Raw genomic sequence first — 16,223 nt, 5'->3', positions numbered from 1 at the left:
GTCTGTGTATCTGTGTGCAGAGTTTATAAAAACATCATCAGATTCGTACTATATTAGCAAACTGTTTAAAAAACACAGGTAAAAAAGTGTGAAGCTGGCTTTTGGTGAACTGACAAAAAACCCCATGTTTAGGTTCTCGCTTGTATACCCAGGCCACCCATCTGACTTCTGTGTGAATGCTAGGTGAGGATGAAGCTCTGCTGAGGTGGGTAACATGGTGGAAACTCCAATATATCACTCTAGAGTTCTTTGGTTCTCCTGTTATTTCATGGGAGCAACAGTCGGGGTCTGTTCTGCAACTGAGTCGCCAGCTGAAGACTTTCAATCTGAGCTCTTCACTGAGAGAAACGCAGTTTTTGAAAGAGCCCCAGTGTGTCTTGTCTGGAAGTGTCTGGTATTATCTGTGCCATGTGTTCAATGGCTCTCAGCCTGTGGGCAGAAAGGCTCTTCCTCGGGCAGCCACAGAAGGAAATATGTTGGAGAGAAGGGTTTGGTGTGGGAGTGGGTTGGTCCAGGAGAGAATTTCTCTCTTAGGAAGTGGTCTGCAGCATGCGAAAGCTGGAGAACCACCGATGAAGCACATTCCATGGGCAAAACAAATAAATGCAAAGGCAGATGTATCCCTGGCAGCTATAATTTTGCACGTGGGCTACTCTTAAACGTGCATCAACCCCTAGCACTGGGCCACTACCCAGCTGCTTTCTCCTTATCAGTAAGTGTGGCGAGCTGGCTTTTTTTTTTTTCTTCTCTTTTTTTTTTCACTCCCAGTCTACCAGCCAGTGACCTGCAGTTCAGCCCCAGCGGGAATGTGTCACGGGAATAACGTGAGTGGACCTGATGCTGCTTTAGACTTTATGATTTGGACCAGCACCTGTGGAGGGTGGTTGCGCTATGAAGTTGGGATGCCCCTGTGCAAACTCACAGGTGTGTGATCCGGCAGCGCAAGGAGAGGTCAGTGGTCCAGGGGAAAGGACATGAGCACAGGGTGTCCGGTCTCAGCAGGGTGGGCATATTGTTGCCACACTCTGTCCGTGTCCTTGTGTGTGTGTGTCCGCTCCGCTACTTTTCACGGAGTGAATGTCTCCCCGCTGGCCGGGGCTGTGACCTACGGCGGGAGCAGCGGCAGCGGGTGTGTGTCTGAGCTGGCTGACACACACACACACACACACACACACACACACGCACACGCACGCAGCAGCCCATTTGCTGGAGGGGTGTGCATGTGCGTGCGAGGGAGTGGAAAGGGGTGGCGGGGATGGAGGAAGGGAAGACAGGGGAAACTCTGACACTCCGCGCAGAAGGAGGGAGACCCTCCGCCGCCGCCGCCGGGGAGGAGCCCGCCCGCCTCGCAACGCCTCCAAAAACCCGGCCACCGGCCCCGGTCCCGCACCGGCCTCACCCCGCACCTCGCCGCCGCTCCGGCTCCCCGGCAGGTACCCGCCATCCCCCGCCGGGGTCCCCAACGCTTTGCGCCGCTCCGCTGGGCGCTGGAGCACTTTTCCGCCGCCGCGGAGAAGGGGGGGGGGGGTGGTGTGGGGAAGGGGTGGAAAAGTGCATGGGGTCCCCTTTGCTTGTCCCGGACCCTCCGCTCGCCTCTGTCCCGACAGCCGCCTGGGTCGCCGCGGAGCGGGTGCCGGCGGCCGGCACCTGGCGGCGGTCCCCGGGCCACCTGCCTTGCTGTCATCAAGGAGGTGAGGTGCGCCGGCTTGGGAAAATCCCTCGGCTCTGCCCTGGGTGGTGGGTTTGGGGGGGGGGGGGTAAGGGGCGAGGAGGCGACAGTTTTGGGGAGCCGGGGGCTGAAGGCTGGGGAGGTGGGAGCGGGGCGGGCGGAGGGAGAGGTGTTTTGTTCCCTCAGCCTCGGCACCTCTGCGCCTGCCGCTGCTTCGCATAGGTGTCCCAGGGCGATGGGACATAGTCAGCCCATGTCCATCAGGCAAATTGTTGCGTGCTGGGGCGGTGGCAGAATTCCTTCTTTTCCACGTAGTCCTCCAGCATTGCCATGAGCGCGACTGTGCTGAACGTGTCCATCACCGGGAGCTGCAGAGCACCTGGTTGGCCTGGGGTGCTCACTGAAATGAGATTATTTGTCTTCTCACACTGACAACCTCTACTTTGCTTTGTACAATAGCACAGAGGGTGGTAAAGCTCCTTGTTTTGCAGTGAATATTACAAAATGAAAGTTGTTGCTTCTAGAAAGGAAACATTCCTAAGCGCCTTAGGTAATTGGTGACTGTGTACTGAAGAAGCACAAAGTAGCTACCTATGTTTCCTTTAAAAAAGCTCTGCTTTCATTTGAATTGGGAAAATTTGTCCAAAACCAATAGAGATCAATGGGGCAGTCTGGCCATAAGCAGAGAGCACTTTGCTGAGAAAGCAGCAGCTAAATGCTGCATCTGTGGCTCAGGCAGAGGCCGTGAAGATGCAGGCAAGAACTTTTTGCAAGAATTTTAGCATGTCACTTCTTTTTCACTGCTTACTTGCAGATCTAGGGAGCAGGTAGAGAGACTTGATTTCACTGTTTACCATTATGAGGTGATTAGTGTTACATGGCACAATGTGTTATTACTGTTTTTCAAACCCTTATTAGTATAGTTGATGTGATTTTCATCTTTGCCTTTTAATTAGTTTGTTTAGTTTATTATGGGCCTGATCCAGAAAAGCACTACTCATCATTTTCTGCAAGGTATGTAAGGGACAAGGTCTTTACTAAATCTGTGAAAGCTGGGTGTCTAAATATCTTTCTAAAGAGTAATTGGGGTACTTTAATCTGTATTTGTAATCCTATTGTCAAACAGAGGTACCCAAATTCTGCAGGTGTCACACCTCTTTTTCTTAAAGTTTCCAAGACAAGTCCTGCTCTGAGATGCCTCATAAATAGATGCGTTTTAGCCTTGATCAGGCTGAGCAGCTTGGCTTCACTTTTATTTGAACTTTATTTTGGCTTGGACATCCAGACTAGCCTGAGATCCAGGAACTAAATTTACCACTGGATCAATCCAACAGGGATCCTCAGGGTATGGAGAATAGAGCGGATTCCCTGTTAGGTGCAACATTGAAGCAGAAAATGATGTGCTCCAAACCAGGCAGAAAGATTGTGAGCCAGTCTCCCGGAGCCAGTATGTGGGCTCTGCCCAGGCAGCGCTTTAACCAGAAATGGAAATAGCAGCTTCACCAGTATCCTCTGCCACATCTCAAAATATAAGGACGACTGCAGTTACAAGGGCTGCTGTAAGATGCTTTCAGGACAATAATCCCAGGAAGAGAGAAATGCCCTCCAGTACTGCTGAGTAAGGTGATTAAGTCTCAGAAAGATATAATTTTGAGTTGTGTTCCTGTCCTCAGCTTTGGTTTGGTGGGTAGCTGCTGTCAGAGCCCCAGAAAGGGATACCTCTTTTGGACCCCACTCCCAAGCACCAGCCTCCACCTGCTTCTCTCCAGCTGCAGGTTGTTCCATCAGCTGACCTTCCGAAACACTGTAATAGCCCTTATCTCACTCTGCTTCTCAGTAGTTTGGGTTTTTTTTGTTTTTTTTTTTCTTTTTCTTTTCTTTTTTTTTCTAAGAGGTGATGTTTTCACTGCAGATACCACTGTATTCATTATGCAAATTATACTGCACCCTTGAGATTCTACTGGGATTTTGCAATGGAATTAAATGAAACAAGGCCCTAGGAAAAAAAAAAGAAAAAGTTTTAATTAAGCTAGAATATTAAATGGAAATAGATGTTGTTCATTGGGAAAGAGCCCTTTAAAACATTTGAGAATACTGCATCATTATTACTCAGAGATTAAATAATGATAATTAAGCAAATCAACACTGTAAACACAAAGGTATTAAAAAGCAAAGCCAAAGAATGAAACACTCCCACCAAAACCTGTCCCTATTTTGGTCCTAGCAAAAGGGATGTAGTCAGCATCTCTTTCCACGTCCTATCAAAGAACACGTGGAGGTGCAAATGCCCCACACAGTCAGCATCTTCACAGTTTAATCTGCAGAAGGTCACAATCATTCAGAGTCACTCTGTGAACACACTGTCAGTTTAGGATGGTCAAAATAACGATGTATTTCTGGACACTTTGTAAAACTCTATTTTGCTTTTTGTCTTGTTCTTCTTTTTGCTGTTAAAACTACAGAAGTTGTGATCTCAGGTGTCTCTGCTGTGCACCACTACAATGTAGACATACCGGTTACCCCTGGCTCCGGAGAGGTTGAATCATCAGCTGGGAATCAGCTGAATTCCCAGCACATGCCGGCATTTCTTTGGCTAAAACCCCTGGTGCTGGAATTGGCCACTGAGCCACCTCTATACTCTTTGAGGTTTCCTACATGAGGGAATCCTTCGATGCTGGTTAAGCAGGCTTTCCCACCACGCTCTCCTGGCAAGGCAGCCTGCGGGATAGCCAGAGCTATATTTGGCCCATTGTCTGTTTAACCCATGGAAAATGCTTAAGGTGCATGCCGAGTGTCCTTAAAGCAAACAGAGGCAGCGAACGTGTGATGTGTTTGTTTCCCTCGCTTTCTGGATTTTCTCCAACTCCAAACAAGCAACAGAGAAGCTCGTAGTAAAGCCATGCCCACGAGACGTGAGGTGTGGTGGCTGTATTTAAACTACGTGTGAAGAAAATTTTTGCTCCACGGGTGAGCTATTTTTATCTTTTTTACAGTGCTGCACCTCTGTTGTACTTCTTAACACAATCTCCCCCCCGCCCAACATTTCTGTCTGGGTTTTATGTATTTTATAAACTTAGCAATGGTAATGAGTCAGTGCTTAAATTATCCCTGTGTAAATCTTTGGTCCTTTTATCTTCTCCTTTCTATCCTTGTGTATTCAGAAAGGCCCCGCTCTGGTATTGTTATTTTTCACATCCTAGAGACACACTGAGTGAACATCCATGTGTTATCTGACAGTCGGTGATTAAAAAAAAAAAAAAAGGAAAAAAAAAAAAGCAGCCCTTCTATTCCACTCTCCCCAGTTTAGATGGATCCAACGTCACATGGAGGGGATCCAGGATGAGTCAGGGAGCAGTGCTGTGGTCCAAAATTCCAGTTTGCATTACAGTTGGGAGGCAGCATTTAGCATCATGTGGATTTATTTTCTTTTAACAGGAACTCCAAAATAATTTATGGAAGTCATATAGCCTAATGGGCAGAACAGATAACAGTAAGCCAAGAAGAACCTGGATTCCCATCTGGGTTAAATCATTGACTCAATTTGACTATCAGGGTTATGGGTGTGGTATTTAAGCCTAGAATATTATACTGGCCTTAACTAAATCATTGCACTTCCCTACAACATAACTGGAAAATGTGGTTAAGGTTCAGAGCTCTGCTGGTACCTAACGGTTTACCTAATAGTCAGCTTCACTGGTCAGACTAAGGACAGTACATTAGAGCCATTTATTTGCAACCTCAATTTGCAGAATGATTCCTAAAGGGTATATACGTGGCTGAAGTCAAATTCATGCTCTAATGCTTATATCTACATGGAGACCTGTAACTCGTGAGGACCTTTTGCACTGCATGATTTTCACACTGTATGTATTACTCAGCTTTCAGTAACACGGGTCCTTTTTGTACATCTCTGCCTATTTTTCTTCCTGCGTTATAATAAACAGAAAGAAGAGTCGTGTGAGCTTTTTTCTTTTAATGTGGTCAGTTTAAAAGCAAAACAAATATCCATAATTAAACTGTTTCCAGTCTAGTTGGTCAGTGAATCAGGAGGCTCGCAGGAAGCAGATGTCACACAGAAGAAGAGAGGCTAAAAAGTTCTGTAACATCTGAGCATACTCCAATAATATGTTGAGTGTTTCTTGTTATTGTTTTCTTATTTACTTTTTTCCAAGGGGATGGGAAGGAGAGAAGTCACCAATATTTTTCTGGAGTGTTCCCTTCCAAAAATCCTGGGGACACTGCAGCCCTGACTCTGATCTCATCGTGCGTCAGCATAACTCAGGACTGAATGCACTGGAAACAGAAAGCCTAGGATTAACTGAAAATTATACAAAACTGTCACGAAATGAAAGACTTGCGCCTGTTCTCAGTCTATCTGTACTTAGTGACTTCAAGGGACTTAAGCACATGTTTAAAGATAGACTGCTGTGTAAAATGCCCTCTTGAAAGAGGTACTTTCCTAAAGTCTAAATCTAGAGTCAGAACAAGTCTTATAAAAGTTAAGTGCAGTCCTGAGGGCTGATGTGTCCAAATATTCCAGCTTAATCTTGGCTAGAATTTTAACATTTTGAACAGCTACATCTAACGGTATGTGCCTACCTAGCTTGTAATATTCCCCTGGAATTTATCAATGACACACTCCATGTAATTGTGGTTAATTTTTGTCTGTCTAAAATCCTTTTTTGGTTTTGCAAGGGAGAGACTGCAAAGAGGGAGTATGTAAAAAATTCTTCCTCAACCAAAAGCAAAAATTTTTTTTTTTTTCTTTCCACAATGAAGAATTAAAACAATGTTTGTTGCTTTCATGCTTAATGTCAGAGTGTCTGCTAAAAAATACTAAGAAGAAATATGATGAATTTTTCATATGGAACTTATTCCCTGTAATTTTATAATGTACATATGTGAGGTTTTATGAAGACTTACACTAAAAGGCTTTAGAACAGTGTAATAAAGGAAAATTGTCCATAACATCCTTTGGTATCAAGAGAGCTAAACAGCCACACTTTAAGCGAGGGAAAGAAAATGAAGGGCAAGTAGTGACAGACCATTGCAAATGCAGTTCATTTTCTCCAAGATTTACAGAAAGAACCAGCCTTGACTGTAAGGTTCTTTGCACTCTTTCTTTCTTCATAATCTGTACCTTTGCAAGATGTAACATTCCTATATCCATTCTCTGACTTCTGAAAGATGTGTTCCACCTGCATATAAAATACCAATCACTTACTTGACTTCATGACGTGTTTTCTTTTTTAAGAAGGTGCCTGAAAACCTTTATTTAGGACAAAAATACATCTTCAAAGCTACTACGGTATGTCCTACCAATGGGGTGATTGCATGTTACGTCTCTGAAGACCCGTTGTTGCTTAATAGAAATCAGAGGAGACACAGGAGCAAATTTGTTTGTCTCTGTCTGTATTTCTTTAGATGTTGTTTTTAGTAGGAAGCATGCATAAGATATGGATAATCATGATTTATCACTTCTGTTTGTATTGTCATTAGTTGCAAGCAATGAACCTTTTGTCTTTCAGAGTTCTTATTAATTTATTAGCTATATTGAAGTAGCATCAAGAGGCCCCAGTTAGAAATGAAAATCCTCTTGTGTTTAGCACTGGTGATGTATCCAACTAAACAAAAAAACAAAGCTCACTTTCAACTATAGCGTAGGGCAAGAGCCAGCAAGTACAGAAGGTAAAGAGATGTAGCTTCCTCAAGAAGACAACTAACAAAACTGATTTTATTTCGTAGAGTAAACAGAGGTCTCAGCCTGTTTTTCTGTTGTTAAATGATATAAGCATCAGGGCAAAGTTGAATTTGTAATGACATTATGAGATCCCGTATTGTGAAAGATAAATAGCAAATTTGGCCTAATGCCTCAATAAATTAATTAAATTGAATTAACCTGACTTTTAGTTCCTGTGACCTCCTTAGTTTAGCAGATTAATTTCTGAACAATGCAGCTTCAAAGAATCCACTTTATTCTGGGGAGGTGTACTATAACGAAGTTAGAGGATTTTCTAGAGGCACAATGTCTGCACATGAACAAATCTGGAATTCTTGCATCCATTGAGCCATGTAATACTTTGAGTTGGAGACTCTAAGCTTTTGTGTTTCAACCAGAGCAGAACTCTTGTCTTCAAAAGAAAGAAAAAAAAGATCTGCTATAAATACTATGCAGAAACACAAATTTACCAAGAAGGAGAAAACATAATTCAGGATGTTTTTCATCTAGGTAGCAGGCATACCAATTTTTACCTGATCTTCGTGTATCTCAGCACGTTAATAGTGGAGACAGTTGGTGTCATCCAGTTTGCTGTCTAAGAGTAAAATATTGTAAGTCATTAATTTGTAGAAACAGGTCAATTGAACAGAAATCCGAGCATAAAGGGTGAGCTAATAAAAGCAGTTATCTTTATTACCTCTATACCCTTCCTGAAGCCAAAATGTAATACCTTTTTTTCGTAAGGAGTTTTTTTTGTCAATGGATCTTTAAATCTGCGTGTCTTCATTTCAGAATTCTAGATTAATAAAGTATACTTCCTGAATGGGATCCTGCAAAAGTAGTCCTGGGTGGGGGGTTTCATAATGATCATTTTAATGACAGGAAAACCACCCGCAGATAGGTGGGTTTTAATTTAGCACAAGGCACTGTTCACATCCCATTAGTGTGATGTACTCTGGAGCTGAGGGGCAAACTTCTGCTACAGCTTGTAGATAAAACTGCTGCATCAAGGCAGTGGATGGTGTCCATGGGAATGACAGTAGCACGCAACAGTTATTATGTTAAAAAAAAAAATAATCAAGATATAACTACCTGCATCTTCAGATAGTATGAATTAGAGATGCATAACTGAAATTAATGGAGTGATTTGTGATAGCTAAGGGCAGCCCTATGTCCTTAGAAGAAATGAGCAGCTCTAAAAGCGGAAAGAAGACAGCAGAGACTTAAGTTAGTGGTGCACGCTGAAAGCATTTGGGGGGAAAAGTTGTAAAGAGAAGCTAGCGACTGAAGTACTAAGCAAGTGCTATTGCTTCTTGTGCACTGACCAGGTGATTGTGGTGGGATCCCCAAAAGCCACAAGTCATGAGGAAAGGCAAGGTAAGCCAGCCTGCAGAAAGTTAGGAGGAGTACTCTGCAGCTTGGGCCCCAAGCTGCAAATTTAAGCACAGAAATTCATTTGGGATCCTCAGCCATGAGCTCTCCCAGCAGATAGATATCTACGTAGGGTCGGTTTTTTCTTTGTCTCAAAATTTAAAACAAAATAAAAATTAAAATAATTAAAAAAAAATAAAAATCTGTAGCATATATTTGAGTGGTTCAGGTGTCTGCTCTGGCCTGAGGTGACCTGGAAGCGCAGTTTTTCAGGCGCGTGGCTGAGCAATGGTGTTGCTGGTGCTTGGGAGCATGATTTTCCCAGCCACCACGGTCGTTCCACTTTTTTGCGAGTGCTCTGACATCAAACACTCAACAAAAGGGACTATGGCTTGGCGCGGTTAGAGCATCATCTTTCAGGGATAAGATTTCTCTTAGTGGACCTGATCCAACTAATGTTTTGTTATCGGTGTTGATATTTCCTATTCGATACTGAACTACACTATTGAATTGATCATCCGGAGCCCAATCCTATCTGTTCTTGAAGGAGTGCACTAACCTTGGGGCTGCTGGAAAAGGTGTTGGGAGAGGCAGATCATCTGGTTTCAGTCTGTGGGAGAACTGGGCACGCTTGGAGCCCACCCTGGCTTTGTAAGTAAGGTGGGCAGAGCAACGCCTGCTTTTGAACACCACAGACACTGAGCAGCTTGGAATAATGCCGGCTTTGTTGTATGTGCAGCCAGTGGCCCAGGTGCCACAGGGGACATGTTGTTAAGCAGGTTTGGCTACATGCAAAGCCTGGTAAGAGCAGAAGACAGGGTTTATACTGGTCTCTAATGCTGAACCTGGGTGACTGAAGAGGCAGTTAAGATCATAAATCTCTGTTATTTATCTAATCTTTTGGCTAAAACAATTTTAGTAGACAAGGATGTTTTACATAACTACTGCCTGAGTCATTGTGGTGTGTTGATCTGATGTCTTCTACAGCATATAATGTCAGAACTGAGGTTTTCTCAGACCCGGTGAAATCCAAGGTGTTTATCTTAAGACTCCATTTATCATTTTGTAAATTGAACTCAAAGTTTTAAAGGCTTTAAGGAAAAGCTGGCTGGATGTACTTTTCGGAATGTCAGTCCCACCTAATAGAGGAAAAAGTGAGAGAATTGATGCATCTAAGAGAGTTACTAACATAGTTCAGGCTTAAGGGTCTTTTAGGTCCTCTTTCTAGAAGAAAGGGTGCATTTACCTCTGCTGCTCTGTGGTGTCTATCTTTTTAAGATAAGTGTCCTGGGTAATACCGTTTGCAGTGTACAGATTTGTTCTGGAGTTATGACTTGGTGTTTATAGTCCTCTAGTGATGTCTACAAAAAGCAGACGTATATTATCTCATAAACCTGCCTCAGCTTGAAAAAAAGTAAAAAATGAATCTATGGCAAAGAAATAGCTTTCCCAATATAACACCCCGACACCTTGTGCACTTTGCTCATTGCTTTCCTAAATGACAACACGAGCTCCATTATGAAACTCATAACATAGACATTGATCTCTGCGATGGTGCTTAAAATCAAACCCTAGCTACCTGGTGATAGATGAATTGTTGTGCTTTGGCTTTTACAGTTGAGGAAGGGTTGGGTTTTTTTCTCAATTTGTTGCCGTTGTACATTGATGTGTAAGGTTGAAGAATAAATACTTAAGCACAAAACACTGCTGAAAGCTCCAGTGACAATTTCTGTACCTTTTCACAGCCTGGACAGAAAAGCAGGAGGTACGTGCAGCGAACAGTGCAGGGGGTTTGTCTTTCTTAATCCCAAACATTTGTTTTCAAAGCAAGAGGGCGGGGGGGGGGGAAAAAGCAGAATGAAATTGTCATATTCAGTTTAACACCCAAGGTGAGATTCTGTATAGTTTATCCCTGGTTTTCCCATTGTGCTGGGTCCGTGCTGGCTGCCAGCATGTCCTATGGCACAAGGACATGTGGTCTCTCCTTGGTCTCTCCTAGCTGGAATTGCCCGTCCTCACCTCTTTGCTGCAGCAGTTCTCCAGATGGTTTCAAGGCACAGGGCAAGCTGCTCCTGCCTCCAAACTCTTCTCCCCTCTGAAATTTCATCTTGTTCCTACAGTTTAACTCTTTTGTGCTTTTGTAAGAACTTCAGGCGCAGTTATCCTGTATCCTGTCAATTCCCAGAAATGGTCCCGACATAATGAAAAAACCTCACTCCCTAGGGCTGCTCTACTCAGTAACAATCCTGCATTTAGGGTGTTAAGCTACTAAAGGGAGAGAATTCAGACAGTTTTCAGGTCTCATATCAGGTTTGCGTGACAATGGTAAAAATGCCTTTGTTTATAATAGCATTTATGCCACTGATAACACAGGCACAGCTGTTCTGCAGTTGGTCAGTGCTGAAATATGGATAGTAATTTTCTTAGTAAAGACAGACTTTGTTTCTATTTTTATCCTAGGTTATCACCCTGCTTTAAGGATAATAAAATGGGCTCTAATGAATAGCATTTAAAAAAAAAAAAGAAAAAAGTACTTTCCATCCTTTCTGTCCTTTCCTTCCTTCCTTTCCCTACAAACAAGGTAAATGCCACTAAAGTGATGTGAGAAGAGCATTTTGGAATGTGTTTGGATTCATTGTGGGGTTTTTCCATCTAGGAGTTCACACAACACAATGGAAAGTGGGATCTAACACCTCCAAGATAAGCTATTAGACTATCTATAAAGCACTACACTCCTCTTTATAAGTGAAATTGCATGTACGGCCAGAATAACTGGGACACATTGGCTTTGAATATAAGTAGTGTTGTTATCTTTGGTGCAAGCATCAGCAGAGATTACCACAGTCTGTTGTGATGGCCCTGGGGGAACCTCACAAGGCCTTGCGGTAGGCACTGTACTATTTGTTTTCATTCTTTTCTCAACAAAATAGTGTTTTGATGCTTGGAAGGCGTGACTCTTGTTAAATTGTGTTGACTCTCTTCATTCTTCTTTGAGCCACCTGGAAGAAGAGGTGTGAGCGCAAGCAGAAAAGTTGAAAAGGTGCTGGCAGAGGATGCAGAAATTAATGATTGACACTGTGAAAACAGTTTGTTCTGTAGAGCCACCAAGACTCGGGGCTTTGTGTTCAGATGGATCCAGGATCCTCAGTCAGTGTCTTCAGTGTTTTCTCCTACAAAATCAGTAGTTTTTTTTCCAACTAGTTATATTAGATCCCACCAATGGGATCTGGTCTGACATACAAATATATTATATTATGGAAAAATTCCCAGGCTTAGCCTGTGTGTGCCACCACTCAGAGAGAAAACCCATCTATACTGTGGAGGCAGCAGCAATTGCTCAGAGCTCTTTTTGGACATGCTCAAGTTGAAGATGTGACCTCAGTCCCATGGGTGTCTTTTCTTGTGTAGCTGTCATTTCCACCTCCTACTTTTCTCTTAGGCTGGGAGAAAGTCCCGAAATAGGCATTTGAGTTTTTGGCAGTGTTTGCTGCCTAATTACTTATTCTTCATTCCCTACAGAGATATGGTGGTGCGTGGGATTCTCTGGTTTGTGTAAAACTTCGAAGTAGCATGTTCCTCTTGTGGTTCACAAGACATAGGTTGGAAACCCTGACACAGAACAAACATGTTTCCTTGTTCTTAAGCTGGGTGGTTTTGGCATAGGAATTTTATCTTTTTCAATTTCAGAAGATGGGCAAGGCAATTTAGTGGAAGAATTGCAGAATCTTGTTTTCTTGATGTGTCCGGAAACTGAATCCCATTTGGACAATAACTGCTAGTCCATTAACAAGTTACTGGATTCAGTATAAGGGTGACTGTCTGAGGTTTCTGTGGTCTGTTTAGTACAGGAGTTGATCAAATGTGCCTCTACTAATCTGAAGTTTTACAATTATTTAAACATCTTTCTTGAAATATGCATGATACTTTACCTGTATGTTTCCCGCCAGCTGTCCATACTCAGTGCTTATAGTTTCTGAAAGCAAAACATGGATAGGCTTTGATGGTAATTCAAAGCTGATATAGGATTGTTTTGATTAGTTAGAGATCATAGCTGCTGTCCTAGAAGGGGAGAACTGCATTTGTGTAGTACCAGAAACAGGTTTTTATCTTGTCATTTGTTTGAATAATGTGAGACTGTCACCTCTCTCTCCCTTCAGAAATTTGCTTTTCTGTCTCACCTTACTGAGATAATTTCCAAAAAAATATCAACACAGATGAAATGAATAGGGTCTTTTTTAATAAATTGGCCCTTATTGCAACCCAGGTGCAAGTTCCGGGGAAGTCAGAGGACATGCTTAGCATTCAGCAGTTCTCCCCAAGATTATTCTAAGAAACACATATCGCCCAATACTGAAGCCTGCTCTGGTCTGATAAGGTTTGTCTACATGCGGAAGTCAGCGTGCTGTTGAACTAGAATAAGAGTGTACAGCGTGGTATCTTCTTCACAGTAATTCTCTGCATGACCAGGCGCAGGGTGTATGTCCTAAGGCTGCTTTCGAAGTCAAGTAAGCTGCTTTCTAATTAAAAGTCTAATACACACTTCTGTCTGACGTGATGGCAGTGCCGGTGAGATTGTGTGTGTCAGTATGCTGCTAATTCACATTTTACTGTGTCCGGACTCTCATGTTAACAAGCCCTAAGTATTTCAATTTTAAGGTCTTGGTCAATTATTTCTGTAAGTGCAACAGAAATACCAGTGCACTGTGCTGTGATACAGAGTGCTCAGATGCCACATATCAGAGTAGAACGCTGTGCTCATTGAAGTGAATACAACATTTTAACTGATTTTAGTGAAAGGTCCAACTTTATGCTTGTGTTCATGTGTTTACTTATATCATAGTAACACCTAACGATCCAACCTGGAATTTTGGCCTCGTTGTGCTATTACTGGTAAGTTAACATCTAAAGAGAGCTTAGCGAAGAGCAATAAAAATGAGAAGGGAGGCTTTGAGCCAGGTTTGATTTATGAGGAAAAATTAAAGGATTTGAGCATGCATAGCTTGTTTGAGTTTCACAAAGAAGACAATATGACTGTAAATACTTCAAAAGTTTAATTCCAAAACCAGCAGAGGATTTGCTTAATGTTAAGGACATTCCAAAGGTTAGGACAGCAGCTCAGGAGACCTGGGGTTAATTCCATGACATACGTCCTTAGGCAAGTCATTTCTGCTTAGATCCTAGCAAATTCCTAAAGGCACCCAGCTGCCACTTCTTTGTCTACATCATGGAGTGTTTGTCAGCTGAGACTGAAAACCACCTAATTTAGACAATTAACTTGCTAAATACCTTTGCAGGTCTGGATCTTGGCCTCTACCTGCCTCAGCTATATATGTCTGTGAATGGGTAAAAGCTGCCCTTTGTCATAGGAAGAGTGTGAGAATAATATGTTTGGAAAGTATGGGTGTTTGTTATTTGTAACAATGGGAGCCATGCAAGTATACTGAGCAGAAAAAACTAATTAAGATGGGATTTATTTCACTTGTCCGTAGTGTAAGGTAGTCATCTAATCTTTCTCTATTTTCAGTATGGAGATGAGGGGCTCCAAAGGGCAATGAGCCCTATTCGGCGACAGTATCTGAAATGGGGGATGAATTCACCCCAGCACTGCCTGTCTCCACCTTCTCTGGAGGGAGCCAAGACAATGCCTGAATTTTAGATGGTTGAAATCAGGCAAGAATAAAAGGATCAAACAAAATCAACTCAGCTTGATTTTAAGGGAAAAAAATGTCTTCAATGAGCGTATTTACTAAAAGGTTCTTTTAAAAGAATTACAGAAACCAGCTCAAAGAACTTCCTTTTTCCTCCTGTTATTTCTCATAAAACATTCAGGAAGTATTTTATTAAAAACTAACGACATGATAGAGCTCCCAGTTACCATGTTTGTGTGAAGCAGTCCTTGTGCAGACTAGCAACCTCCCATAAGTGCTATGGTGCACGTACTACTAATGAATGTTGTAGCCAGTAAGGTGTACGTGTCCCACGTTACCTAATACTACATTTGAAATTCTAGGCCTTAATAACTAAATGGGAGCTGAGCTCCTTTGAAAATCTACTCCTAATGTCTCTTGCTTTAATACAGTAGCCTCATGGTAGCTGGAGATACTGCGTTACCTCTGGGTGGTAGCTACCTCCTTGAAAAAGACCAATCCACAGAGAAAATACAATTATGGGCACTGTGAATTTAAAGAAAAAACATGATGTGGGAAAGTTATTCATAGGAGAGCTACAAAAATTCTGGGAGCTCCTATTAGAGCTGATGGAGGTCCATGGGCAAAGCAGCTGTAGGATGCTAGGGGTCTGAGGAAAGGTTGAGAAATAAACACTCATGAGGAAGACCGAGGTAACCTATCTGAGGTCCCTGCTAACTCATGCAATTGCACAAGTTCACATTTCAAAGAAAGATGAGCTTCATCAGTTTATCCTGCTGTAGGTGTGACTCAGTGATAGAATCCTCTTTTATATTATTACATTTGTTACCCTGCGGGACAGCAACATCTCTTTGTGACTAGTTTACTCCTTTTGATTTGCCCTCTTCAAAGAAAAGGCCTGTTTGCAGGCTTTGTCCCTCTTCTCTTGGTAGCTCCCACCTCCAGCCTCTCCAGAGCTCATCTTCACACAGCTGGACTCTTGTTTTCCTCACAACTGCTTGTCGTTTACCTACTTCACTGGATCTGCAGGGGAGGGAAGGAGAGAGTCCCTTCGCTATTCAGCCCTCTGTCTCCTGGCTCATCTATTGATGAAGGGGCAGGGATGAGTGCGCAATAAGTCACTTCAGGGACAGGGACCTGGTGTCAGAGAGCCTGTGGCCACATATGATACTGGACTAGACTTATGCTTGGGAATGTCTAAAATATGCTGAATTTATAAGTGCAAAATGTATTTGCAAGAGTTTATATTGCTTTTTCTTGACCTTACAGACCCAATACCTATTACTTTGGGAAATTGGAGATAGACTGTCCTAAGAACTTAGAGGAGGATTTAGGGTTCACACAGGGGATCTAAACGCAGTGGGGGTTTTATCTGGGTGTGGAGCAATCCTGACTTAAACCAGGACATGAACTAAGAACCCTCTAACTGAAGAAGTGCATTTGGGTCACAAGGCTGTGAGCTTGAACCCCCATCTTCAACCTGAGTGAGACTTAGTCAGCAAGTTAGGTGTGAGATGCACCTATTGCTGGTTCCCCAGAGAGCCTGGGCTTGAACTAGGCACAATGTTCCTGGACACTGGAAGGACTCTTGGCTGTTTCTGCTGCAGAAATGCATATATATACACGCACACATGTATATATATATTCTGCACTGTCAATGCGTAAGGGAATAAAGGTGGAGATTATGTGAATTGCACTGAGCCCAGCTTCTTGCTGGGCTCCCTTGACACACCAGGTTCCCAATCCCTTCCATGAGTGACTCCAAACCTGTGAATTCAAATGATCAGCTTGCCCTAATTCAGGGGCTCTGAATCAT

At 42.9% G+C, this 16,223-nt stretch overlaps 1 protein-coding gene across 7 annotated transcripts in view; it reads left to right on the top strand.

Annotated features, from left to right (window-relative positions):
- Window positions 1-767: 767 nt before the first annotated feature.
- SEMA3D (semaphorin 3D) overlaps window positions 768-16,223 on the top strand; it is a 147,322-nt gene continuing 131,866 nt past the window's right edge. The window contains exon 1 of one of the 7 annotated variants that reach the window (XM_054189136.1): window positions 768-824. Coding sequence is in view for 1 of the 7 variants with exons in the window: in XM_054189132.1 (XP_054045107.1) it covers window positions 13,219-13,264 (46 nt within the window). In the remaining 6 variants the exon portion in view is untranslated. Of the gene's footprint in view, window positions 952-1,142; window positions 1,434-1,550; window positions 1,692-13,193; window positions 13,265-16,223 lie in introns of those variants that run through there. The other 6 variants (XM_054189139.1, XM_054189134.1, XM_054189142.1 and 3 more) reach the window with 6 other exon arrangements.

Source organism: Rissa tridactyla, chromosome 1 (assembly GCF_028500815.1).
Source record: "Rissa tridactyla isolate bRisTri1 chromosome 1, bRisTri1.patW.cur.20221130, whole genome shotgun sequence".
Classification (NCBI taxonomy): Eukaryota; Metazoa; Chordata; class Aves; order Charadriiformes; family Laridae; genus Rissa; species Rissa tridactyla.
Note: the sequence above shows the minus strand (reverse complement) of the source record. Positions and strands in the feature narration are given on the sequence as shown.